The sequence below is a fragment of the Desmodus rotundus genome, chromosome 5 (assembly GCF_022682495.2).
Source record: "Desmodus rotundus isolate HL8 chromosome 5, HLdesRot8A.1, whole genome shotgun sequence".
Lineage (NCBI taxonomy): Eukaryota > Metazoa > Chordata > Mammalia > Chiroptera > Phyllostomidae > Desmodus > Desmodus rotundus.
Genome location: NC_071391.1, coordinates 131,134,127 through 131,160,589, shown reverse-complemented (window position 1 = coordinate 131,160,589; position 26,463 = coordinate 131,134,127). Strand labels below are relative to the sequence as shown.

The 26,463-nt window shown below is 40.8% G+C and overlaps 1 protein-coding gene and 1 pseudogene across 1 annotated transcript in view; both read right to left on the bottom strand.

Moving 5' to 3' along the window:
- CIMIP6 (ciliary microtubule inner protein 6) overlaps positions 1-26,026 on the bottom strand; it is a 31,741-nt gene extending 5,715 nt beyond the window's left edge. Inside the window, exons 1-3 of the mRNA XM_024552987.3 lie at positions 25,891-26,026; positions 22,169-22,379; positions 12,810-12,963 (exon numbers count right to left, since the gene is read on the bottom strand). Of these exons, the coding sequence (XP_024408755.1) occupies positions 12,810-12,963; positions 22,169-22,379; positions 25,891-25,916 (391 nt within the window). The 5' untranslated portion in view covers positions 25,917-26,026. The remainder of the gene's footprint in view (positions 1-12,809; positions 12,964-22,168; positions 22,380-25,890) is intronic.
- Positions 9-311, bottom strand: LOC112298155 (U6 snRNA-associated Sm-like protein LSm6 pseudogene; annotated as a pseudogene).
- Positions 26,027-26,463: the final 437 nt, after the last annotated feature.

Sequence of the window (26,463 nt, the reverse complement as noted above, 5' to 3'; positions counted from 1 at the left end):
TACATCCGAGTATGAAGGGAACCGGGCTCCCGCCATCATCACATCCTCCTCTTCTGTGTGCTTATGTACAACACATTGTTTCCTCGGATAAACGCATCCCCACACTTATTCTTCAGTTGTCCATTTACGTATTCTTCCGTCTGCTCCAAGGCCATGTTCATGTAGCTATCCAGGCAAGCCAGGACCCCTCAAGAATCCACTCCAGAATTCAGTTTTTACCACAACAGGCCATCTGATGATTTGCTTTAAGAAGTCACTGGGGGTTTGCTTCCCCAGACTCATTTTAGCAATCCTGATCAGACACCTGCAGATTCCCCACTCCAGGCGCCCCACAAGCCCAGCCTCTGCCAACAATGGGACGAAAGTATTTTAAATACTTTTTAAAACTCACTTTATTTTTAGCATACAAGGTTATGTAAGAAGTCAGGGTAATTCCCAATTTAGTGGCATAAAATTCTATCGAGCCAAAAATTTGAAAATTCTCCATTTTATAAAAAATATGTATCTAAGCCCTGGCTTAGTGGTTGAGTGCCCACCTGCAAATCAAGGGGTTGCAGATTCAATTTCCAGTCTAGGGCACATGCCTGCATTGTGGGGCCGGGTCTCCAATGGGGGGCGCACAAGAGGTGGCCACACATTGATGGGTCTCCCCCTCTCTTTCTTCTTCCTTCCCCTCTCTAAAAAATAAATAAATAAAATCTTTAAAAAATATGTACATAAGACCTTCTTCTGTACACCTACCACATCTATGAAATGATAACAAGAAACTGGCAAGAGTGGTTTTGTATGGAGAGAGAATTAGTGGACTGAATGATAGAGGTGGATTCACTTTCACTGTGTATCCTATTGTAACATTCGAATTTTGTACTATGTACATGAATTAACTGCTAAATGTAACATTTTAAATTTTTAAGTCATGTCTTTAAAATTAGGGAGGATGTACATGAAGGAAAAATATGTTAGCAAATGCACATGTAGTGAGCATTCATGAATTCAATATCCAAACACTGATATAAACTAATATTAGTAAGAACGATGAGTGTTCAAATATATATTACCTGATATGAAATGACAGTCTTTTCCCAGTTAGTTGGTAAAAACCAAAATGCCAATTGATGACATGTTCTTGATTTCTAATTGAGATCAGATATTCAAAACTCATTTCCTACTTAATCATTACCTTTCTTCTCAGATTTGCTAGCACACAAAAGAACAATGGGTGCCAAAGATTTAATAGAAATTTGTGGACAATTATAACATTGAAAATTCTAACCGTAAGGGCTTTTTTCCATGACTTGGGGAAAAGACTACCAGTTTCTGGGTGAATGCCTTGGTCCAGCCCATAGAACATTAGTGTTTTCAGAAACACAGTTTGATAACTTTTTACGTAAAATAAAGCAGCTCTAAATTGAGGTCTTAATCAGGAAGGGTTAATGAACTCTCCCAAGCCTGGGCTTTGGGATAAGATATAAGGCATGTTTTCCCATTCCAGCTCCACCGCATTTCCTAGCTGTGTGACTTGGAACAAAATCATTTAATTTCATTGAGATTCAATTCCATCCTCTCTAAAAATAGGAATGGTAGTAATTTGCTTTCAGAATTGTGAGGATTAAAGACAGTCTGTAGGATGCTGGGGTCAGAGGCAGGCAGGGGCTGGCTCTTTGGTGTCCTGACAGAGGGGAAGCCGTGGAAGGAGGAAGCAGCCTGAACCTGACGAACTACCCAAATCCGTGAGGCATTAGTGAACTGCTATAAAGGGTTGGTGGCAGCTTGCAGGAGGGTAGGGAGGTCAGGTGCAGCCAACAGAGAATAGGTTGGGGAAAGCTTTGAAATCTGCTCTTGACTTTCCCGCACATGGCCTTGGGGAGATCACTGCTTGCCACAGGGCTGCAGAAACAGGCAGAAACTGTCTAGCCATCTGTCGTCAATTCAGCAACACCAGAATGGCACAGAAGTCCCTTTGGGTAAGAACGTGATCAAAAAAAGGATGTGTGCTGCCCCTTTGGGGATTTCCTCCACCATTCCCTTAGCGACCATCAGCGTTGGGGGTGAAAAATGCCAAGAGACGTCCTTCTCTCAGTGATGCCTCTTTTTAGGAGTTTAAAGGGGAAAGAAGCAGATCCTGACTTGAGGGCTGGTCTAGAGCAGGGACAACAGTTGGAGATGGTCAGCACCATTTCGCGGGGACTGATGCTCTCCAGCCCGACCCTTATTTTCTTTCCTGAAATTCAGTGGGAGCCACACAAGCCCGTCCTTGTCTTCAGCCTTTGCCCACACAGGGCTGCTGCTTTCCCTCAGGGAACATGACCAACGGGGGTGTCCTTTTGGGGTCTCTGGGCCACACTGGAAGAAGCAGAGTTGTCTTGGGCCACACTTTAAATATACAAACACTAATGAAAACTTAAAAACTGATGGGCAAAAAAAGGTTTTAAGTAAATTTATGATTTTGTGTTGGGCCACATTCATAGACATTCTGGGCTATGGGTTGGACACCCCGGACTATAAAAGAAGGACAACAAAATTTAAAATATATACTATGCGAAGCAGTATTACTAGAATTTGTGCTCTAAGAATTAAAATAAGCATAACAAATATCCTCAAAGATACAGAAGGTATTATTATGAAGCAAGAGTTAGTGGTCATAAAAAAGAATCATGTGAAATATTAGAAATAAAAATAATTAAAATTAAAAAGATGAGGTAAATAACAAGATTCATGAAGTAGAAAATCAGACTAACAAGCTCTCCGAAAAGGCAGCAGGAAAGGATAAAGAAATAAAAATATAAAATAGAAGCTAAGAGACATGGACAGTAGAACTACCAATACTAGAACTCAGGAGACCTACAAGAAGAAATAGAGAGAAGGGAAATATTTGAAGAAATCATGATGATAAATATCCAAGAATTAAAGTTCAAAGACCTCAGATTGAAAGGGCTCGCAGACTACCACACAGGGAGCAGGGCCAGGAGTAGGTGAGGCAGGTGGGATGCAAAATTTAAGGGATGCTTGCATGATCCTGGGAGTGAGAGCCTCCTTAAATTTTGCACCCTAGCCTTCTTCCTTGCCTCACTCTCTTCCCAATCCTGCAGGGTAGATAAGAAAAAACATCTAACACATTTTTAGAGAAATTTAAATTCATCTGAAGCAAAGAATAATTCTAAATATTTTCAAAGAGGAGAGGTAGGTTACCAACAAAGAATAAGCAGATTTAAATCAAATTTCAAAACAACATTGGACGTAATGACAACTAATTTAACATTTTTTAAATATTAAAGGGAAAAAGAACTTTAAGCCTAGAATTATTACATCCAACTAAACTGTCATTTAACTCTGAAGCCACAATAAAAAATATTGGGAGGTAAAGAAGGCCTCAAAATATTTCCCCCTAAAACAGTCCTACTTTGAAAAATTCCTAGAGGAAGAACTCAAGAATAGAAATAAGTCAAGGAGGGTGCCTGAGGTATATAGAAGAAAATACAATTTTTTGTTTCCTTAAAAAGACAAAGACTAAAGAATGGAGAAATAAGTATTACACCCATAACACTCAGAACTAAAATTCTGCTGTTTAACATATTAATGGAGATCCTGGTGAATATTATTTAAAAAAGAAAAAAGTAGTATAATTATTGTAAAGGAAAAAGAAAAAGCTCCTTATTTGTAGGTAATATAATCACCTGAATAGAAAAACCAGTAGAATCAATAAATGATGAGAATAAGGGTGTGGCAAGGTAAGCAGTAAGTGTATAAAAAATCAAAAGCATTTTGCTATAGTAACAGTAACCTACTAGAAAACAAAATGAAAAATAAGATACATTATCTGTAGGAACAGAATCTATATAGTATAATGTTTCTAGAAATTAACAAATAATTCAGAACATCTCTATAGAAAAATATTTTAAACTTTTAACTTAAACAAAAAAAGTAGAACTAAATAGAGATTTCATACACTTGGAAGGGGATATTGTGTGTTACCACAAAGGTGACAATTTCTCCTAAATTAATCTATGATGTCAGTACAATCCAATCAAAATTCCAGCTGGTTACTTTGAGGAATGTCATGAATTCCAAAGTTTAAATGGAAAAATAAAGGTCCATAAATAGAGGGGTCAACTCTGAAAGGGAAGAGGAAAGATGGAAACTTTCCCTGTTAGATATAATTAAGACAAACAAAAAACCCATACAATGAAAACATTTCAGTACTGACCGACTGAAAATTAACCTAAGGAACAGAGCTCAGAGACAAACCCATTTATATAGTGAGCCCTAAGACGCAGTTAAGGAGGCTCTACATGGCAACGATGGGAATGTAGATTGTTTAGTAATTGGTGTCCAGAAAACTTCATTCACTCCATGGAGAAAAATGGAATAGGTCCCCTGTTTAATACTGCATATAAAGGTGGAATCTAGGGTTAAAGACATAATTGTGGAAGGTAAAATTATAAAATTAAGAGAAGAAAATATCAGAGAATATTTTTGTGACCTAAGGGTAGGAAAACTCTTCATAAGCAACCAGTGCGCAACCCGTAGAGGAAAACTTGATAAATTTGATCACACCAGAATTTAGGATTCTGTTCAATGAACATCACCATGGGCAAAGCTAATCGAGATAGCAGATTGTAAATATTTGTAATGTGAAAATGCAAAGGGACGGGACCTCATGCATTTCGTTCATTACAGAGAACAATTTAAAGACATTTTCAGACACATGGGAGGAGTTGGCCATTCCCACACTCGCACAGGAAGAACTATGTAAGGATGTCACAGAGTCTGTCATGTTGGTGGCTCCAGTGAACCAGGCATCCCAGTATTCACAGCCTTGAACAGTCACCTCCTTGTTAATAAAACTGGCCTTGTGATTAGCTTTAATGAATAGGATTTGTCAGAAGTAACATGGTGCCAGCGCCAGGCATAAGCCTTAAAAAAGCCTCAAAGCTTCTGATTTTTCATTTTGGGGAGTCCTGAGCTGCCAGGTAAGAAGTCCAGCTACCCCGCTGGAGAAATCACATGGAGAGACCACAAGGACATGGAGAGGCCTAGTCATTCCAGTGCCCTTACCTGAGTCCGGTCCTCAGACAACCTGCTAATTGAGTGCAGCCACATGAGCACACAGCAGCCAGACCAGCTGAAGAACCTCCCAGCCGAGCCCAGCTCATACTGCAGAATCATGAGCAAAAAAAGTGGTTGTTCTTTTAAGCAACTAAATTTTGGAGTGCTTTGTTATGCAGATAACAAGCAGATATTTAAGAAGGAGGTCACTTAAATCAATTTAAATGAATCATCTTTTATATAGTAGTGACCTAGAATCTCTCAAAATCTCAAAAATAATAACTTAGAAAAAATTTCTTCATGTGGACTAAAAAAGAAGAAGGGCAATCTGAGCTATTATAGAGAGAAATTCCTTACCCAGACATTATGCCTGTCAAAATTAGACAAAAGTGCCATGTTCACTTATGCAAATATACAAGATTTTTAAAGAGGCCCACAGTAGTGAAGAACATCTACGTGAGGAAACATCTCTGGTACTGGCATAAGAACAGACACATACATCAATGGAACAGAACAGAGAGCCCAGAAATAAACCTGTGTCTTTGCAGTCAATTAATATTCGACAAAGGGGACAGAAGCATAAAATGGAGTAAAATTAGCCTCTTCAACAAATGGTGTTGGGAGATCTGCACAGCTACATGCAAAAAAAAATGAAACTCGACCAGCAATTTATACCATACACAAATGAAAGACTTAAATATAAGTTCTGACACCTAAAAGTCCTAGAGGAGAACATAGGCAGGAAAACCTCAGATATCCCACACAGCAATATTTTCACCAATATGTCCCCTAGAGCAAGGCACATACAGGAAAGAATAAACAAATGGGACTTCGTCAAAATAAAAAGCTTATGCATGGCCAAAGAAAACATCAGCAAAATGAAAAGGGAACCAACCATATGGGAAAACATGTTTGCAAATAATACCTCAGACAAGGGTTTGATCTCCAAAATACATAAAAACTCACACGACTCAACACCAGGAAGACAAACAATCCAATTAAAAAGTAGGCAAAGGACAGGAACAGACACTTCTCCAAGGAGGACATACAAAGGGCCCAGAGACATATGAAAGGATGCTCAGCATCACTAGCCATCAGAGAGATGCAAATTAAAACTACAAATTAAAACTTCATACTGGTCAGAATGGCCGTCATAAATAAATCAACAAACAACATGTACTGACGAGGTTGTGGAGAAAAGGGAACCCTAGTACACTGTTGGTGAGAATGAAGACTGGTGCAGCCACTGTGGAAAACAGTATGGAATTTCCTCAGAAAACTAAAAATGGAACTGCCCTTTGACCCAGCAATTCCACTGCTGGGGCTATTCCCTAAGAACCAGTGAAACACCAATTCAAAAGAACCTATGCACCCCAATGTTCATAGCAGCACAATTTACAATAGGCAAGTGCTGGAAGCAACCTAAGTGTCCATCAGTAAATGAGTGGATCAATAAACTGTGGTACATTTACACAATGGAATTCTACACAGCAGAAAGAAAGAAGGCGCTCCTGCCCTTTGTGACAGCATGGATGGAACTGGAGAGCATTATGCTAAGTGAAGTAAGCCAGGCTGTGAGGGACAAATACCATATGATTTCACCTGTAAGTGGAACCTGATCAACAAAACAAACAAGCAAGCAAAATATAACCAGAGAGAGACATTGAAATAAAGAACAAATTGACCATAGCCAGAGGGGAGTGGGGAGAGGGATAATGGGGGAAAGAAGGGGAAGGGTCATCAAGGAGCATGTATAAAGGACCCACGGAAAAGCCAAAGAGGGGAAGGATGGAGGATGGTAGGTGGGGGTGGGTGGGGCAGGAGAAAGTGGTGGTGGGAAAATGGAGACAACTGTAGTTAAACAACAATAAAATAAATTTAAAAAATCAAGATTTTGAGCTTCAGGCCAAGATGGAGGCGTAGGTAGACACACTGCGCCTCCTCGCACAACCAAAAGAAGGACAACAACAATTAAAAAACAAAAAACAACCAGAACTGACAGAAAACCGAACTGCTTGGAAGTCCAACAACCAAGGAGATAAAGAAGAAACACTCACCCAGACAGGTAGGAGGGGCGGAGATGGGCAGCCGGGGCAGAGAGGACTTGTGGCAACGCAGCTGGTGGGTCCAGCGAGGTACGGGGCAGGCCAGGCTGCAGCTAGCAGACCCAGTGACCCCACATTTGCGCATAGATAAACCGGGAGCAATGGCGGGGGAGCAAAGCAGACAGCGCAACCCAGGCCTCCAGTACAGGGGAAATAAAGCCTCAAACCTCTGATTGAAAACACCTGTGGGGGGTTGGGGCGGCAGCAGGAGAAACGCCCAGCCTCACAGGAGAGTTCGTTGGAGAGACTCACAGGGGCCTAGAGCGTGCACAGACCCATCCACTCCGGAATCAGCACCAGAGGGGCCCAATTTGATTGTGGGTAGAGGAGGGCGTGACTGACATCCAGCAGTGAGAGGAGCGGGCACAATTGCTCCCTCTCGGCCCCTCCCCTACGTACAGCGTCACAGCAGCAACTAGTGTTACCCCGCCCCCGGTGAACACCTAAGGCTCTTCCCCTTTACGTAACAGACTCGCCAAGACCAAAAAAAAAAAAAAAAAAAAAAAAAATGGCCCAAGTGAAAGAACAGATCAAAGCTCCAGAAATAATACAACTAAGCGGCAAAGAGATAGCCAACCTATCAGATGCACAGTTCAAAACACTGGTAATTAGGATGCTCACATAATTGGTTGAATTTGGTCACAAATTAGATGAAAAAATGAAATCTATGCTAAGAGAAACAAAGGAAAAGGTACAGGGAACCAATAGTGATGCGAAGGAAACTGGGACTCAAATCAGCAGTGTGGACCAGAAGGAAGAACGAAACATCCAACCAGAAAAGAATGAAGAAACAAGAATTCAGAAAAATGAGGAGAGGCTTAGGAACCTCCAGGACATCTTGAAACATTCCAACATCTGAATTATAAGGGTGCCAGAAGGAGAAGAGAGAAAATTGAAAACTTATTTGAACAAATAATGAAGGAGAACTTCCCTAATTTGGCAAAGGAAATAGACTTCCAGGAAGTCCAGGAAGCTCAGAGAGTCCCAAAGAAGCTGGACCCAAGGAGGAACACACCAAGGCACATCATAATTACATTACCTAAAGATTAAACAGAAGGAGAGACTCTTAGAAGCAGCAAGAGAAAGGGGACAGTTGCCTACAAAGGAGTTCCCATAAGACTGTCAGCTGATTTCTCAAAAGAGACCTTACAGGCAAGAAGGGCTTGGAAAGAAGCATTTGAAGTCATGAAAGGCAAGGACCTACATCCAAGATTACTGTATCCAGCAAAGCTATCATGTAGAATGGAAAGCCAGATAAAGTGCTTCTCAGATAAGGTCAAGTTAAAGTAGTTCATCATCACCAAGCCCTTATTATATGAAATGTTAAAGGGATTTATCTAAGAAAAAGAAGATAAAAAATATGAACAGTAAAAATGACAGCAAACTCACAGTTATTAACAACCACACCTAAAACAGAAACAAAAGCAGACTAAGCAAACAACTAGAACAGGAACAGAACCACAGAAATGGAGATCACATGGAGGGTTATCAACAGGGGAGTGGGAGAGGGAGAGAGGGGGGAAAGATACAGAGAATAAGGAGCATAAATGGTAGGTAGAAAATAGACAGGGGGAGGTTAAGAATAGTATAGGAAATGTAGAAGCCAAAGAAGTTATAAGTGTGACCCATGGACATGAACTATAGGGGGGGAATGTGGGAGGGAGGGGGTGTGCAGGGTGGAGTGGAGTGAAGGGGGGGAAATGGGACAACTATAATAGCATAATCAATAAGTATATTTAAGAAAAAATCAAGATTTAAAAAAAATCAATGAAGATATTCAAGTTCTTAATGGTTACTCTACCTAAGAATTCAAATCAGACCTAAACTAATTACTTAAAAGAAGCCTTGTTAGTTGAGACATACAAAAAATAAGACAAAGTCTTATGAAGAATATTTGAAATCCACTGTTTCTTAGAAACTTGATCTAATTAAAATAGGAATTTTTCTAAACAAGGGTACAACAAACAAATTGGCATCTAGCCATCTATATTTTATTAGGAAAGACAAGATTTATTCAAATAAACAATTACTGCTTGCATTGGAGGAAACTTAGCCTTTATTCTGAGAAATTTTCTTAACGTTTTGTTTGTGCCTACTTAAAAAGCATGAGTAACATTTGTCTATTAGAAAGCTCACTTCTCTAAATATTATTTTGATCTCACATAAACAGATTATTAATATAAAAAATAGTACAGATTTTCAAAATATAGTGTAAAAACCCCAAAACTTGAAAATAACTATAGCAAGTAAATGTTACCCCTTGGTGCAGAAAAAGCAACACAAACTAAAACCTTATTAAAAAATTATTTTTTGCCACTACATCTGAATTTGAAATTCAAAAGAATGTTAAAATATCAAGTAGTTGATAAATAGCCAAAGTTTCATTTAAATATGAAATATCTTCCTCACAAATTAGATCAGCCTTTCCCATGTACAAAGTTTTATTATGTAAAAGCCAAAGCGAATACTTATTCTGACAGGGACTCAGATATGACGGAGCACAGTCGTTTGTTGGACCGACCGTGGACGGCAGCCAGGAAACTGTGTGGTGGTGTAAAACATAAAGGGCACTTCCACTGTCAGCACAAGATGACATTGCTGGAATGCCAAGGACCAGGCGTAATTAAGTGGGCCGATGGAGCAGGATGACTATGAGGTGACTTTTAATTGACATTAGTGCACGTCTATACACACATTTTTTATGTTCACATGCATAATCTGGCATATACAGACTAGTTTATATACATATTTCAAAAATTACATTAAAATATCTTTTCAAATCATTTTCATCTAACATACAAATGCCACCTAAAATATGAATAAATTGCAGGCCTATATCGGTGTGCATATTAGTTAAATTACATTATGACTTTACAATAATCTGTTGGACGATATGTAATTGTCATTAAACTAATCAATAAATGTTGGTTGAGTCTGGGCACTGTGCCAGGACCTGGGATACAGTAATGATCTAGGCAATTACAAATACCAATAAGAGAACAGAGAGAGACAGAAGGTGAGGGACAAGGAGGAGGGAGAAGAAAGGAGGGTAGGAGAGAAGGCAAGTGGAGGGAAAAAAGAAGATGCCTACGCCAGGTTCCCAAAATTTAGTACAATGCAATAATTAGTAGAAATAGCTACCATTGTCGTCCACTATGTACTAAGCATGGTAGTAGGCACTTTATTTCTCATAACAGTGAGAAGTAACTGGAAGATCTAAAGGAGGAGATTGGTATCATTTATGTTCTTAAAAGATCCTTCTGACGATGGTGTGGAAAACAAGTCACAGAGGAGAAAGGACAGAAGCAGGAGAGCAGTGGCTGCACTACATTGGTAAGATTTGGGATATATCTTGAAACTTGAGGTGTCAAGATTTGCTGTTGGATTGGATATGGAGCACAGGAGTTTTAGAATGACTTCTAGATCAAAACTTGAGCATCTGAAGGAATAGAAGAAATAGTATTTATTGAGATAGGGAAGGCTAGTGGAGGAACGTTTGAAGGGGGGAAATGAGATTTTCTGTTCCAGCCATACTAAGTTTGAGAAGGAGATTAGATGTCCAAAAAGAGATGTTAAGTAGGTGGGTGGATATGTAGTCTTCAAATTTACTGAAGAGGCCAGAGCTGGAGAGAAAATTGGCTCTTATATTAGTTCCTTGGATTTTACCCTTACTCTTCTATTCCTTATTTCATCTAGTACGTAGAGTATCTCGAGTGTGCATGTTAAACAATATTAGCACGCTTGTCTTCTACTTCTCATCTTCTGTCACCTGTATATCCACTCTCTTGTCAAGGCTGATGACATAATTATGTTCTGTGTCCATATTCACATTTTCTATATTGTGTTTACAGATTGAGGCTAGAAGTTGATATCTGCTAAACAGAATTTACAATATAATTGAATTTTATGGTCCAAATTTTGTTCCAGGACTACATTTCTTTCTCAGTGTGTCCAATGCTCAGTGCCACTTGAAAAAAAGAATCTAGTGTCCTTGTCAAATAAATCCTCTTTCTAGGTGAAAAAATTATTTCCCCTGAGAACACTGAAGATGTCAACTACATTGTGCTCTTGTCTCAGTGCTGCTTGATTCCATATTAATTCTTATTCCTTAGCTGGTGACTTCTTTTTTTTTTTTCTTTATGGCATCTTCTCTTTATAATTGTTATTTTGCTATTTCATTGAGATATTTTCTTCTTCTTCTGGGTATTTTTTCTCCTTCATACTTTGAAGCACTCAGTAGACCCTTTCAATGCCTCTTTTATTTCCTTTTTTTGAATTGTATTTTTCCACTACCATTTATCCCCCTGACACCCCGCCCCTCCCCCCAGTCCCCACACTGTGTGTCCATGTCCATGAGTCCTTTATTGTCTCTCTTTTACATTGGGTAACTTTCTTACTCTCATTCTAGAAGCTGTGTAGAGCACTGGTTATTATTTGACTGACTTCAAATACCAATTGTTTTCTGTGTATCTTTGGGCAAGTTACTTAAATTCTGTGCTTGCTTTTTATCCAAAAAATGAGAGTACTAATTGTATTACTATACTATTCCATAGGGTTTGTGTCAGAATTGAATGAGTCAATATTTAGAAAGTTCCATAAAAGTCCTAGCAAATAGTATGTTCTCAGTGAATGTGTTGTATTGTTATCAGACACCCTTGTGGTGTTCCAGAACAGCCAGTGGGGTCCTACCACTCACCGCCCATAGGCAAAAACTCTGGAGATAGAGTCTGGTGGAAAGGAAAAGGAATCTTTTATTTAAAGTATATACAGCTTGAAATAATGGCAGGTTTCTGCCTCAAAGCCCATTTGCTTTAAAAGGCCCCAAAGAAAATTACCCTGCCACCCACTGCCAGCTCAGTTCAAGGTTGCACCAGGAACCTCTCCTCCCACCCAAAGTACCATCCTTTTCATCCTTCAGAGTCTGTGCGCCCAGGCCCAGGAGCCCTACCGGCAGGACGGTCTCCTTGTCCTTAAAACAAATTTTGTATTTGAAAATGTTTTAATAGTGTGTGTAACAGTTCGAGCATGTCCTACATCATGTTCTGTGGGATGTCAGGCATGTGAGATGATACCCTGAAAAATGGTGAGGTGGTCAGTGAGTGGGAAACACAGCATTCTTTACTCTTCTTGGAAATTCATTGTGTTTATGCTTAGAGTAAGGGTTTTAAGAGCTTTGTAGTTAAATATATATATATATATGTGTATATATACTTTTGTATATATCCACTTACTGTATAAATTCAGTTTTTGCAAAAGTTACTTGACCACTTCCCCGGTTTTCTCGAGCATCTATAAACATAAAAAATAACTAGTGCCCCTCCGACTGCACTTTGAGAAATACTGCCTATAGTATTGCCTACTATTTTAATAGTTACAATTTTTAAAATTTGGTGGCCATAAAGAACAGAATGCTACTAGGTTTCTGACATGGAGGGTGGTGTTAAATGATCGGCACAATTTTATTACATTAAATGTGTTCGGAGATAAGCTGTGCCCCAGGAAGGGGTAAAGAACAAACTAGTCAAGGACTGCACTTGCATAGTTTCAACTCCTGTAAAGAAGAAATTTTTCCAGGAGCTGCTAGCAGGTCTAATACAGCTTAAGTGATAGGAGTAACCTGAGATAGTAGAGAAGGGGTTTTGCCATGGCTAACCTTACCTATTCCACAAGAAGGCTTTTGCAACTTGCTGTGTTTGACTGGCAAAACCAATGGACATGCTGGTATTTGAAAGTCAGTCCTCTGGGTGCTCTTAGTATCATAAGGCGGTTGGAAGTGATGTTCTAGTCCTTTATCATATGACCACCAGCCACACTGTATGGAAAGAAAATGAAAACACAAAATTGGATACTGTAGGACATTTTTGTATGCTGTTTGATGTCTTTGAATGTTCTGTAATTTGATTCAAAAAGTCATGGATATTCTAAAACAAAGTTCTAAAATCTAGGAACATGTTTTCACATATTTTTTAAGACATCTGCAAATGTAATATCTATATTTTTAGTTAAAATACAGATGCTAAATTCTTAAACTACCTTCTATTAACAGATGGAGTTATAAAAAGCAACAAAATAGTTATATTTGTTGTACACAATTGTATTATATATGTACACATGTATGCATATATATTAAACAAGATTTAATCTTAAAATTATGTTCTATATTTTTCATTATGACAATACAAATAATGTGTTATCATCCAAAATGGTGGTTTACAAAGGTTTTAGTCCATGACCCACACCAGAAATACATTTTATGCTGTTATGCGAGAGCACACAATACATACACATACATAGAACTCAAACAGTATCACAAAAACAATACTTATTCCTACTACACACAGTACAGTTAGTATTTTTCTATTTTATTTCATTACTTTTGTCTTCTATTTTATTTTACAATGCCTGTTGCAACCCACAGGGTTTTCGGGTGGTTGGGGGGATTCTGCTGGAGCAAGAAATCAATGAAAGGCTAAAAATGTGGAGAAGTACATTCTTCCGGGCTTAAAGTCAGAGCTGCTCAACTTTAGGTTCTTTGGTAAGAGAAATTCCCCTCGCGCTGAGGGAGATGGGACGAACGCGCACAGATGAAGAGAGAGTTAGACCTCACTTTGCAACTGTAAATGAGTGCCAGCTGTTGGGACAATGACAAATTGTAACCAGAAGTAATGAATAAATTTGCAGAGATCAAAGAAATTTAGGAAGTAGGGAATTTTGGAGGATAGGAGAGACCAGCTGCCTCTTTTTTCAGAATGGGTTAAAAGGTTAGTTACAATAAATAAAACTACTTCATGTAGATCCTAGGAATCCTAGAGCAGAGTACGAGAAAGATGGTGTCTTCTCACTATCTGGCGGAAAATAGCCGGGTTTTACTATTGTCAGTGTGACCGGTTCTTGCAGCCCCATGATTACCATGGTGCTCATTACGCCCAGAGGTAGAGGTCTGGGAGGCACAGGCCTGCTCTCATGCTCACCAGAATTCTACCAGATAGGTGCACCCACTTGACAGATGAGGAAACTGCTGGCAGATTAAGAAACTTCCCCGAGGTCCATCACCAGCAGGCAGGAGAGCTGCCACGGTGCAAACCCCGCCCACCGTGCACGCCTCTAATTTCCGCGCCACACAGCTGTATCAGATCTGCTATGGCATGCAAAGCCAGCTGAGCACAAACTTACTTAAATTATTTCAAAAGTAAAAAGAAAAGGGTGCCAAGTGAGTATCCTCAGAAAGATCTCCTGTGATAAGGCTTTAAGGATTTGCACTTTCTATCAACCTCTTTTGTTGATTAGAAACTTTTCTGGCTAATACCTAATAACTGGGAAAAATGACTCTGGGATAAGTGAACCACTAGGAACTGCCGGGCAGACTTCAATTTCTTTTTCATCAAACAGGAATGTAATGCAAAACCTATCTTTAAAGCAGATACTGATTCAACTTTCAAGAACTCTTTTGAATTTAGAATTTTACCAAAATGGTCTCTTTAGTTTCACAAAGGAAATAATGAACACTTTTTCCTAAAGTGTGCTTAATGACTGTAAGACCCCATAGTTGGTGCAAATGCCTAGTGCTGTAAATTGGATGGATTTTCATTTCAGCAGGATGAAATCCTACAGTTCAGAACATGTTTCTATCATTTCTATTTCTGGATGGGGTGCCCTGTCCGTGACAAGTCCGGTTTGCTCCTGGAAGAGTGAGAGTGTGTTTGCAGCCCTGCACACGTGCTTCCCTTTTTGGTCCAAGCATTTGCTTATAAGAGATTATAAGATTAAAGACATAGGTGGAAGCTCTTTTTTCCCTTCATCTCATTCTAAAAAGAAAGACTAAAATTTTATTGCTCTGTCTACCATTTGTCTAGGCTTAAGGGGTCAGACCACACTGACAGGTGGTAGAGGGAATTTTGTTTAAAAAGGGTAGTTGTTCTTGGTTTAAAACTTTGAACCCAGCCCTGGCTGGTGTGGCTCAGTGGGTTGAGCACCAGACTGCCTACCAAATGGTCTCCAGTTTGATTCCAGGTCAGGGCATATGCCTGGGCTGTGAGCCAGGTCCCCAGGTGGGGGCATGTGAGAGGCAACCGTTGATGTTTCTCTTGCACATCGATGTTTCCCTCCCTCTCTTTCTCTTTCCCTTCCCCTCTATCTAAATAAAATCTTTTTAAAAATAAATACAATCTGTAAAGCAAAGATTTCCTCCTCCCTTCCAGCCCAAGGCCTGTCTCCTTTCCTGCCCCAGGATGACAGTCTTTGAGGTTCCATGTAGGGAGATGCCAGGAGATTCCTGATGATGAGACTCTCGTTGACCCCTGACCCTTGGAAGGCCTAACAACCATTGCACTACGAACCTGTTAGTCACATTTGGAATCCACTGTGAAGCAGTCTCTGTGTTACACTTGTGTTATCTCTAAGTCTTCAGAAATGCATTAGTAAACATTACTTATTTTCCATTCTTTGGGAAGTTAAGGGAGAATCCTTGGGAGATAAGTAGTAAAAGAAAGTGAGACATCCTGGAGAAACGAGCTGAAAGAAGCAAGAGGTGGTAAGCCGAGCCCTACAGCAGCAGCCACAGTGACTGGGCCAAGGTGGCTGCTGGTGGTGGCGAGGTGTGGGACTTAAAATCACACTTGAGGAATTCCTAGGAAAATGAGGACTTTTTAAAAATCATTTTTTAGTTTTCAATTACAGTTGACATACAATATTATATTAGTTTCAGGTGTGCACCCCAGTGATTGGACATATATCTTACTAAGTGGTCATCCTGATAAATCTCACACCCATCTGACACCATACATAGGTATTAGAATATCATTGACTATATTCGCTATGTTGTACTCTACATCCCCATGACTATTCTGTAACAACCAATTTGTACTTCTTAATCCCTTCACCTTTTGCACTCATCCTTATAACCACCCCCTCCCATCTGGCAAGTGTCAAAGTGTTCTCTGTATCTATGAGTCTGTTTCTGTTCTACTTATTTGTTTATTTTGTTCTTAGATTCAATTGTCGATAACTATGTATTTATTGCCATTCTATTGTTCATATTTTTATCTTTTTTTCTTCTTAAATAAGACTCTTTAACATTTCATATAATACTGTTTGGTGTTGATGAACTCCTTTAGCTTTTTCTTGACTGGGAAGCTCTTTGTACGTCCTTCTAAATAATAGCTTTGCTAAGTAGAGTAACCTTGGTTGTGGGTCCTTGCTTTTCATTACTTCTAATGTTTCTTCTAATGTTTCAATCCCTTCTGGTATGCAAAGTTTCTGTTGGGAAATCAGCTGACAGTCTTATGGGAGCTTCCTTGTAGGTAACTAACTTTATTTTCTCTTAATGCTTTTAAGATTCTTTGTCTTTAACCTTGTGCATTTTAATTATGATGTGTCTTGGAGTGGGCTTCTTTGGGTTCATCTTGTTTGGGACTCTGCACACCCTGGATGTGTATGTCTAGGTTCCCTCACCAGGTTAGGGAAGTTTTCTGTCATTATTTTTCAAATAGGTTTTCAATTCCTTGCTCTCTCTCTTCTTCTGGTGCCCCCATGATGCTAATGTTGGTATGCTTGAAGTTGTCCGAGAGACTTTTTACACCATCGTCATTTTAAAAAATTCTTTTTCTTTATGCAGTTCTGATTGGGTGTTTTTTGCTTCCTTATATTCCAAGTCGCTGTTTTGATCCTTGGCTTCATCTACTCTGCTGTTGAATTATTCTCCATTTCAGTTAGTGCATCTTTCATTTCTGACTGGACATTTTTTATGCTGTTGAGGTCTTCACTTAGTTCTTTGAACATTTTTATAAACAGTGTTTTGCACTCTGCGTCCACTAGATTGCTTGTCTCCATTTGTTTAGTTCTTTTTCTAGAGTTTTGTCCTGTTCTTTCATTTGGACATGTTTCTTTGTCTCCTCATTTTGGCAGCCTCCCTGTTTTTGTTTTTATGTATTAAGTAGAGCTGATGTGTCTCCCAGTCTTGGTAGAGTTGCCTAATGTAGTAGGTGTCCCATAGGGTCCAGTGGCACAGCCTCCCTATTCACCTGAGCTGGACACTCCAGGTGTGCCCCTGTCTCCCGTGTGGGCTGTGTACACCATCCTGTTGTAGTGGAGCCTTGATTTATGTTAGCATGCCAATATGAGGGACGTCCCCCAGGCTGATTGGCTGTGACCACTGTGGAGAATCAGCTGTGCAGGGGCCCACCCCACAGAGCAGTACTTACTTCACTGGGGCTCTGGTGCTCACTGAGTCTGTCCCCTGAGTGTGTCGCTTATGGAGGTGGTTGGGTGGTACTGTGACACGGTCTGAAGCTGTCCACTGGGTACTTTGGCTCTAGGGCCTCCCAGGAGGTGCAGGCTAAGGTCAGCTGTTACCTGTATTCTTCCCTGGGCCAGCTGGCATGAGCTACGAAGCGATCTGCAGATGGCTGCTACTTGTGCTGGACTGGGAGGTTGCCCAGGAGAGGCCAAGCTGCAAAGGAAGCCCAAGGCCAGCTGCCGCTAGTGCTGGGCCTGGCACCACTTAGTGGGAGGTATGTGGCCAGATGCTGCTTGTTTGAGAGATTTTAGAAAAGTCTGAACCATGAACCAAGGCAGGCCATTTTTATGGCAAAGTCAGTGGAAATAGTGTGGGTGCGCCCACAAGTTGGGTGGGGCACAGTCTCAGAATCACAAGGGTGAGTGAATAGTGATAGTCAGGTTGATGGAGACTCAGAAATGGCTTCTGCCTTCCTGTTGAGGGAGAAAGGCTCAGAAATGGAACAATGGCCTCTGCCAGCACTTCTGTCTGGTAGAAAGCTGCCCTTCCAGCCCTCACCCTGGTGCCAGACAATTCAGTTCCTCCCGTATGTCCCTGGTACCTTTTAAGCTGCTGCCCCAGCACTTGAGCTAAGAGGTAATGAGTCTGACTAAGTCTGTGTGCAGGCCCTTTAAGAGGAACTGCCTGGAACTCCAGAGCCCTCCTCACTCAGCCACAATCCCCGCTTGTTTTACAGCAACAAGTTATGGGGATGTCTCTTCCTGACACTGCAACCCTGGGGCAGGTAACTTGGTGTGAGGCTAGGACCCCTTGCTCCACATGGGGGACCTCTGCAGCCGGGATATCCCTCCTGATTTTTATCCACCACACACGAGTGTAGAACCAGCCTGTTCTGCGTCTCAGCCCTTTCTACCAGTCATGTGGCTCCTTCTTTATATCCTTAGTTGTAAGACCTGTTCAGCTAGATTTCGGGTGGTTTTGAATGATAGTTTTCTATAGTTCACTTGTAATTTTGATGTGGTTGTGGGAGGATTTGAGAACTGCATTTACCTGTGCTGCTATCTTGACTGGAAATACGGACTTTCAATAATACCTTACACAGAGAGGCAATCACATTTGACTAGTCGAGCTTAGTGGCTTTAAAAATTGAAGTGCCGTCACAAGGACTAGAGTTACATTCTATCTAAGTTCATCTCTATTGTGCTGTGGGTACTGCAAGGAGTGCTGACAACTACCTCTTTGTACGCAATTTGTAATGTCCCCAATAAGTTATTCCTAAATTGTGTTCTGTGGAACATTAGTTCTGCAGCATATTAATAGGTGCTACATAAAGAGGTTTCTATAGTTAAATAAATTTGGGAAAAATTGAGATAAGGAAAATTAAGCAAGCTTATCAGGATTTCTCAGAACCTTTATATACTAATGTGACCCATGAAGCTCTCGGAAGGGTAAATAAAAATACAACTTTTTGAAAACATTATATGACTTTTGAATTTTATTTTTTGAGCACATAACAAAGGTCTAGTGCTCTGAAAAGTGCACTTCTGGGAGGGGGAAACACTTTGGAAAATAGTGTGATCTCTTAAAATACCAATATTTAAAAATACAAGATAATTAAACTTGTTTTCATTGGAAGTGACTGAGCTAAAAACACCTTTTTACATCTGCTAACACCCCCAATTTTATGTCCCTAGGTAGAACTGTATAACTGGTTTTTATTTAATTTTGTAAATAAATAAAATCAACCAATCTGGTGTTCTAAAGATGCTATCGTAGCAAAATACCTTAAGATACCAAATATGTCAGTTTAAATATTTAGGCAACTTTAGTTTCATTACTCTTATTTTAAAGCCAGCATTACCATAAATCAGTTACTTTTTCTAGAACTCAAGCTAATTTTTTTAAAAACCTATCCATAAAAGCCCTAGAGGAAAACATTGACAGGAAAATCTCAGGTATTCCACGCAGCAACATCCTCACAGACACATCCCCTAAAGCAAGGGACATAAAAGAAAGAATAAACAAATGGGACCTCATCAAAATGAAAAGCTCCTGCATGGCTAAAGAAAACAGCATTAAAATAAAAAGAGAACCAACAATATGGGAAAACACATTTGCCAATGGTACCTCAGACAAGGGCCTAATCTCCAAAATATATAAAGAACTCACACGACTCCACTCCAGGAAGACAAACAACCCAATTAAAAAATGTGCAAAGGATTTGAACAGACACTTCTCCAAGGAAGACATACAGAGGGCCCAGAGACATATGAAAAGATGCTCAGCATCACTAGCCATCAGAGAGATGCAAATTAAAACCACAATGAGGTACCATCTCACACTGGTCAGAGTGGCCAACATAAACAAATCAACAAACAAATGTTGGAGAGGATATGGAGAAAAGGGAACCCTAGTGCACTGTTGGTGGGAATGCAGACTGGTGAGGCCACTGTGGAAAACAGTATGGAATTTCCTCAGAAAACTAAAAATGGAACTGCCCTTTGACCCAGCAATTCTGCTGCTGGGATGATACCCTAAGAACCCTGAAACACCAATCCAAAAGAACCTATGCACCCCAGTGTTCATAGCAGCACAATTTACAATAGGCAAGTACTGGAAGCAATCTAAGTGCCCATCAGCAAACGAGTGGATCAAAAAACTATGGTATATTTACACAATGGAATTCTACGCAGCAGAGAGAAAGAAGGAGCTTATACCCTTTGCAACAGCATGGATGGAACTGGAGAGCATTATGCTAAGTGAAATAAGCCAGGTGGTGAGGGACAAATACCATATGATCTCACCTTTAACTGGAACATAATCAACAGAAGCAAAAGCAAACAAAATATAACCAGAGACATTGAAGTTAAGAACAATCTAACAATAGCCAGGGGGGAGTGGGGAGGGGACAATGAGGAGAGGGGATTACAGGAACTACTATAAAGGACACATGGACAAAATCAAGGGGGAGGGTGAAGGTGGGGGAGGAAGGTGGATTCAGCTGGGGTGGGGTGGAGGGATGGGGAGAAAAGGCATACAACTGTAATTGAATAACAATAAAAATTTTTAAAAATACTATAAAAAAAGAAACCTATCATCTAAAATAAAAGAACAAAGTTTACAAGTATGTGAAATGAGCACTTTATTACTCCACAGATACTTGGAAATGAGTACATTCAAGGGCTTTTATTGTTGCTTTACTTTCTAAATATGAACATTCCCTTCACTCCCTACCCGAGTCAAACATGCTTTTAATGCAGAGGCATCTTCAGCGTTTCTTTGTAACTTCTTATTTCCGTCTACTATCAGCCTCTCACCTGCCCTCTTACTTCATTCCAGACTTACCCGTACCATCTCTTAAAGGTCTCTGACTCGTTTAGCTTTTAGCACTAGTAAAGATTCTAGGGCTACTCTGTCACCCGTCTTACTGACAGCAGCTCCTATTGAAATAAATGAACTTTTGTTCATTTATTTATTTTTTCCTATTTTGATTCTTAAATCAGCTTCTTTTCTGTATAGACTTATTTCCTTAATGTAGGCATAGCCTATCAATTTCTTTTAAATCCCGAATTAATTGTTATGAAATAAAATAGTCTTAAAACTGCCCTAGTATGAAGGTTTACTATATGACAAGAACAGTTGATGTTATTATTGTAAAGAGAACCCTCTAAAAGCAATCTCCATTTAAATGTTAAGTTAACTCACAGATACACCTAACTCAAAACTATACCCAACTGGACAGGGCAAAAGGAACCGCTGGGGCCATGATTGAGTTAAGGATCTTGGGAGGGGGAGATTATCTCATTATCTGGGTGGGTCTAATGTAATCACAAGGGGCCATAGAAGAGGTTAGGCAGGAGAGGCAGAGAGAGAGATTTGAAGATGCTTTGCTGCTGGCTCAGACCAGGAAAGGGTCAGGAGCCAAGGAATGCAGGAAGCCTCTAGAAGCTGGAAACAGATTCTCCCTTAGTCCCCAGAATGAGCCGGCTCTGCCAGTAGCCAATGAGACTGACTTTTCCGAGCTCCAGGACTGTAAGAGGATAAATTTGTGTTGCTTCAAGCTAGTGTTTAAGTTTGTGGTAATTTGTAACAGCTGCAATAGGAAACTAATACAATAAATTATACCTCAACAAACCTGACTTTAAGAAAAAGAAGATAATGGAATATATTTAGTATAATAGTGAATAAAAGTGTGGTTTGGCTAAAGCAACAGTCCTGCGTCAGAGACAGGCCTATGACATTTGCTTACTGTGTAACCCCAGACATGTTAATTTACTGTTTTGGAGTATGTTATCATCTGTAAAGTATTTCCAATAATACCTCCTAGAAATTATTGCGCAGATTCAAAGATATAACTTATATAAAACACTTAGCTCATTCCTAACACTTCATATACTCTCAGTAAATGATAGCTATTATTTTATAGAAAGTATCTGAATTACTGAGTATCATGGGAAATTTTTATGTTAGAATATGTCAAAAATACAATAGATTTCTTCAGTAACCTCCGAGCATAGTGTGTGTGTGTGTGTGTATATGGAAGGAATCCAAATAATCATTTTTCTAGAATGAATATGGATATATATATATGAAATATATGTGGAATATATGCAATTACCTACCCACACACACGTATGCAAAAATTATCTCTGAGAATAGTCCCAGGTTACTGCTTTTTACTATTGGACTATAAAAATTATTAGTCTGACATATGTCACATCCTATAAGCAAAACGGCTTCTGAATCTAAGTCTCTATTTGTATATAATGAACATCTGTCTGACCTTATTTTCAGACCCTTTTGGGGGCTCGATGTAGGGAACTGGATCATTGTATGTTCTTGCGTTTGTGTCAATGAATTTAGCATGATACACGCGTCCTCTCCTGACACACGGTTTTGATTGTGGTGTACTTGTTGCAGGTTCTTTCTCATGTTTGAATTCTTGGTTTTTTTCAGTCACATATACAATACCAGCATCTTCTATTGTATGTGGTCTGAAAAACAGAATTAAATAGTAAATCACCCCCAATCAGCATTTCAGTACTGAGAGCCACAATTGCATAGGGTATCCTATGCTCTGAGTCACCTGAGATAAAGGGATTTGTGCTAATAATGATGACTCATGACAGGCTGCCAGTGCAGGGCACAGACGCTCACTTGCTTGGAGTAAAGAAAGAGCAGTAAATGGATCATGCTTACAAATTGTGTTCACAGTATTTCTTCACGTGGCCATCACATAATCTTAACTCATCTTCAAAAATTGGTTACCTAGTCAATTCAGCTATCTGGAAAAGGACAACTACTTAATTTTAAAAGCTCACCTGGCAAACTTATAAAAGCTACCAAATGACCACTACTGTTTATCAAGAAAAGATCACTGAGCACATGTCAGAACAATTCAATTTCTTATTGCTTTTTGCTTCTAGTAACGACACTAGTACAGAAAAATGAAAGTTACTGAACTCTTTAAAATGTTAAAGAAAGGCTTAGAAATACCTAGTGTTTAGAATTTCTCTCCCTTTAAATAAGGAGTAATAGATATTATAAAAGGGAGTATTTTAAATGTCATATACTTGAAAAGTAAAGGTAAGAATGAATTATGTGAATTAGGATACTTTTACATAGAAGCCTTTAAAATCAAAGCCCTGACCCATGAACGGTGAGTAAATATGAACCCAAATTTATAGGGAAAGGGAATGATTCTGTTCAGCTTTCTACATGGCCCTTCAAATGTGACCCCTACCTTACTTCAAACCAAAGCCAGCTCCGTCTCCTTTGTCAAGTCCTTTTTCAATGAAACCCTTGAAACGGCCTCCCATTGCATTTACAGGGAAATCCTGCTGTCCCATCACAGCGTGACCCAGCCCCAGCTACCGTCTTCAGTGCACTCAGGCCTCCCTCCCCTCATGCCTCCAGCCACCCTCTCCGCTTCCTTCAGCACCAGTCTTTGTCCCCTCAGGCATTTGCACACCCTGCCTTCCCTCTGCCTGGACTGGCCTGCTCCCAATGCCCTGCACCGCTGGCTCACTGACATTGACATCGCAGCTTAAAAGTCATCTCAGGTGCCTTTCCTGGGTGTCCCCTTTCTGACCCCATGTAGTCCCCATTTTAGTATTTCCTTCATTTCTTTCATAACACCACAATTAATCATTTAGGTACCTACTTTTATTTACTTGTTTTTGGTGAGCACTAATCAGTAAGTTCCGTAAGGCAAAGATTGTGTTTCATTCATCACTAGGTTCGCACCATCCAGACATTATGTATTTATATCCAGAGCCATTATAATATTTACTATCACTAGTGAATCTGCTGGAGTTGTTTTTACTCTGGCTTTGTTTTAACTGCACACTCTCAGCCCTTACTCTAAAGCACACACAGACACCATTCAGTTCCCTTGGAGTTTAGTTCCCTGCATCCCAACAAAAATTGCTCTGTAAAACATCTGGAAAAATGGATTACTGGTAAAGTGTAAAGAACTTCTAAGGCCTTTTCTATTACCCTTTCAGAGATATAACTATTTATTTAAAGATTGTGATTGATTCACCACTGTTTTTCTGACATTAGTTTTTTTTCAAATGCTTCTCATAGTTATAACCCAGCGATACACTTGTACTGGAATCGGGTCCTTGGAGGAGAGGACTGTGGCCACCTGCTTGCGTTCGTAAGCGTTCATCAATTAAGTACTCACAGTGTATAACTATACATAAATGGGAAATATAGGATTCCGAAGTAATCTTTTACTGGAAAGAAAAGACAGTTAATACACTAATGGGCTGGAGGTAAATGAGACCTGGGGTGGAACTGCAGCCCTGCCATGTACCCTTGGTCATTTGTACCCATGTACCCTGAGCCTTGGTCATTTGCCGAATAAGGACAATGATACCTATTGCAAGAGATGTATGAATAACATTGAATAACTCATTCCTTCAACAAATATTTATTGAGTTATGAGTTTCGAGGCACTGAAGATACAGGAGTGACCAAACCAAAATTCCTGCCTTCATATAGCTTACATTCTAGTGGAGAAGGCAGATAAATAATAAGTAAAACATGTGCAGGCATACCTCGGAGATGGTGCCTGTTTGATTCCAGAGCATCAGAATAAAGCAAGTATCGCGATAAAACAAGTACCTCAATAAAGTAAGTGCGATCTTTTTGCTGCTGGAAGGTCTTGCCTGCAAGGTAAGGAATGCAAAATCTGTGGAGCGCGATAAAGCGGAGCAGAATGAACCGAGGTGTGCCCGTATTCTGTTAGATGGTGTCAAGTGCTGAGGACGGCAACTAGGCAGGGAATGGGGAAAAAGGAGTGCACGAACGTGGGAGGTCAGTCGCACTTCTGGTAAGGTGACGACTGAAAATGACAGGTGGCTACTGGGGCAGAGAATTGCGGCAGAGTGAAGTATACCAGCCAGAGCTCCGCAGCAGGAGTGCACTTGCCCTCAGAATGGTGCCTCTCAAAGCGTGGTCCTCGGAGTAGCAACATTGGCGTCAACTGTCAGCTTGTTAGAAATATAATCCATAGGTCCATCCCAACCTACTAAAACATAGTCTCTGGGGCAGGTTCCCAGGACGCTGTTTTAGCCAGCTCTCCAGGTGATTCTTACATATATGAGAACCACTGATGTAGTGACAAAAATATAGGCGTTGGAGGCAGTTACTACTGGCTCCGTGTCACAACGAGCTTGATTCAATCGCTCTTAAAATGGAGGGTACATCAGCATCACCCGGAGGCCATGACCAAACCCAGATTATTGCACCCTGCTCTCAGTTTCTGATTCAGTAAATCTGTGCTGGGGAGCTTGCAGGAAGTGCACGTCTAGGAAGTGCCCCGTTGGTACTGGTCTGGGACCACACTCTGACAGTCGCCGCGGGTCACAGCAAGGCAGTCTATTTGCTGGTGCAGAGTGGAGTCAGAGGGGCAAGTAGTAGCGGAGGCCAAGTCAGGGAAAAGGGTCACAGTGCGTAGGCCCCTAACCATGTCGGAGCCTTAGCTTTCACTCTGCAGTGGCCACTGGAGCGGAGTGATCTAACGTGTGTTGTGAAAAGACCACTCTGAATGCTGTCCTGAGAAGCTGCAGAGAAACAAGGGGAGCAAGCAGCAAGGCCATTGCAGTACACAGGTAAGAGACGCTGGTGCTTGCGGACGGTAGTGTAAGGCATTAGCCGTGGTGGATTCCGGATAAAATAAAAGGTAAAGCCTACAGAATTCGCTAACAAATCAGATGTGGTGTGTGAGAAGGAGTGCACCATTGGAGATGACCAAGAATTTTAGGCCAGACAATGCCTGTAACGGACCTGACATAAAGTAGGTGCCCAGTAAACAGTGCGTTTTATAAAGTATCACCGTAAGCGCTCAACTACTAGAAATGGGACGGAAGTGGGGGATTGGAAGAGGAAAAGTCCCGATAGTCTGAGGACCCACCCCTCAGTTCTCACTCACCCTTCTCCCCAGGAGGAAAACACTGTTTTGGAAGGAGAACTAGAAAACCAAACCCCAGCACTTACTGCTGCTTGTCATCCTTTCCCTCCATGGGTTCCTAAGACCTGACTCGAGGCAGCGAGGAGCCTCAAGGATGACCAGGGACTAAGCCCTGCCAGGAAACGTGCGCCCTGGGAACCTCGATTGAGACTCACGCGTTGCTAAGCGACAGCGGCCTACGGGAGATTGGCCTCCTAATGCTGCTTGGGGGCGGGACCGGAGCACGCAGACGCAGTAACTGCCTTGGCTCCAAGGTTAGCTGGCTCTTCTGTGCTGTGCTGTGCTTTGTAGCGGGGCGGGCGGGGGCAGTTGACCGGATCTCTCGGCTTCCTTCCCAGAGCTACGCCAAGCTGGACACCCTGCGTTTGAACTTGGCCTTTCTGCTATCTGGACGGGAAGGGTATTTATCAGGGCCCACCTCATCCTTGGGGATCAACAAGGGGCCATTCTGGAGCCTCCCTATGGCCCTCGCCCCTAGCCCCTGGGGGCAGCGCTGCTAGTGTTCCAGTCCCCCGCAGCGCCGGCACACTAGAGCCTGGCAGGATGTCGCCCCAGTGCTGCCCGCAGCTGCGGGAGCTGACTGCAAAAGTGCAAGCAAG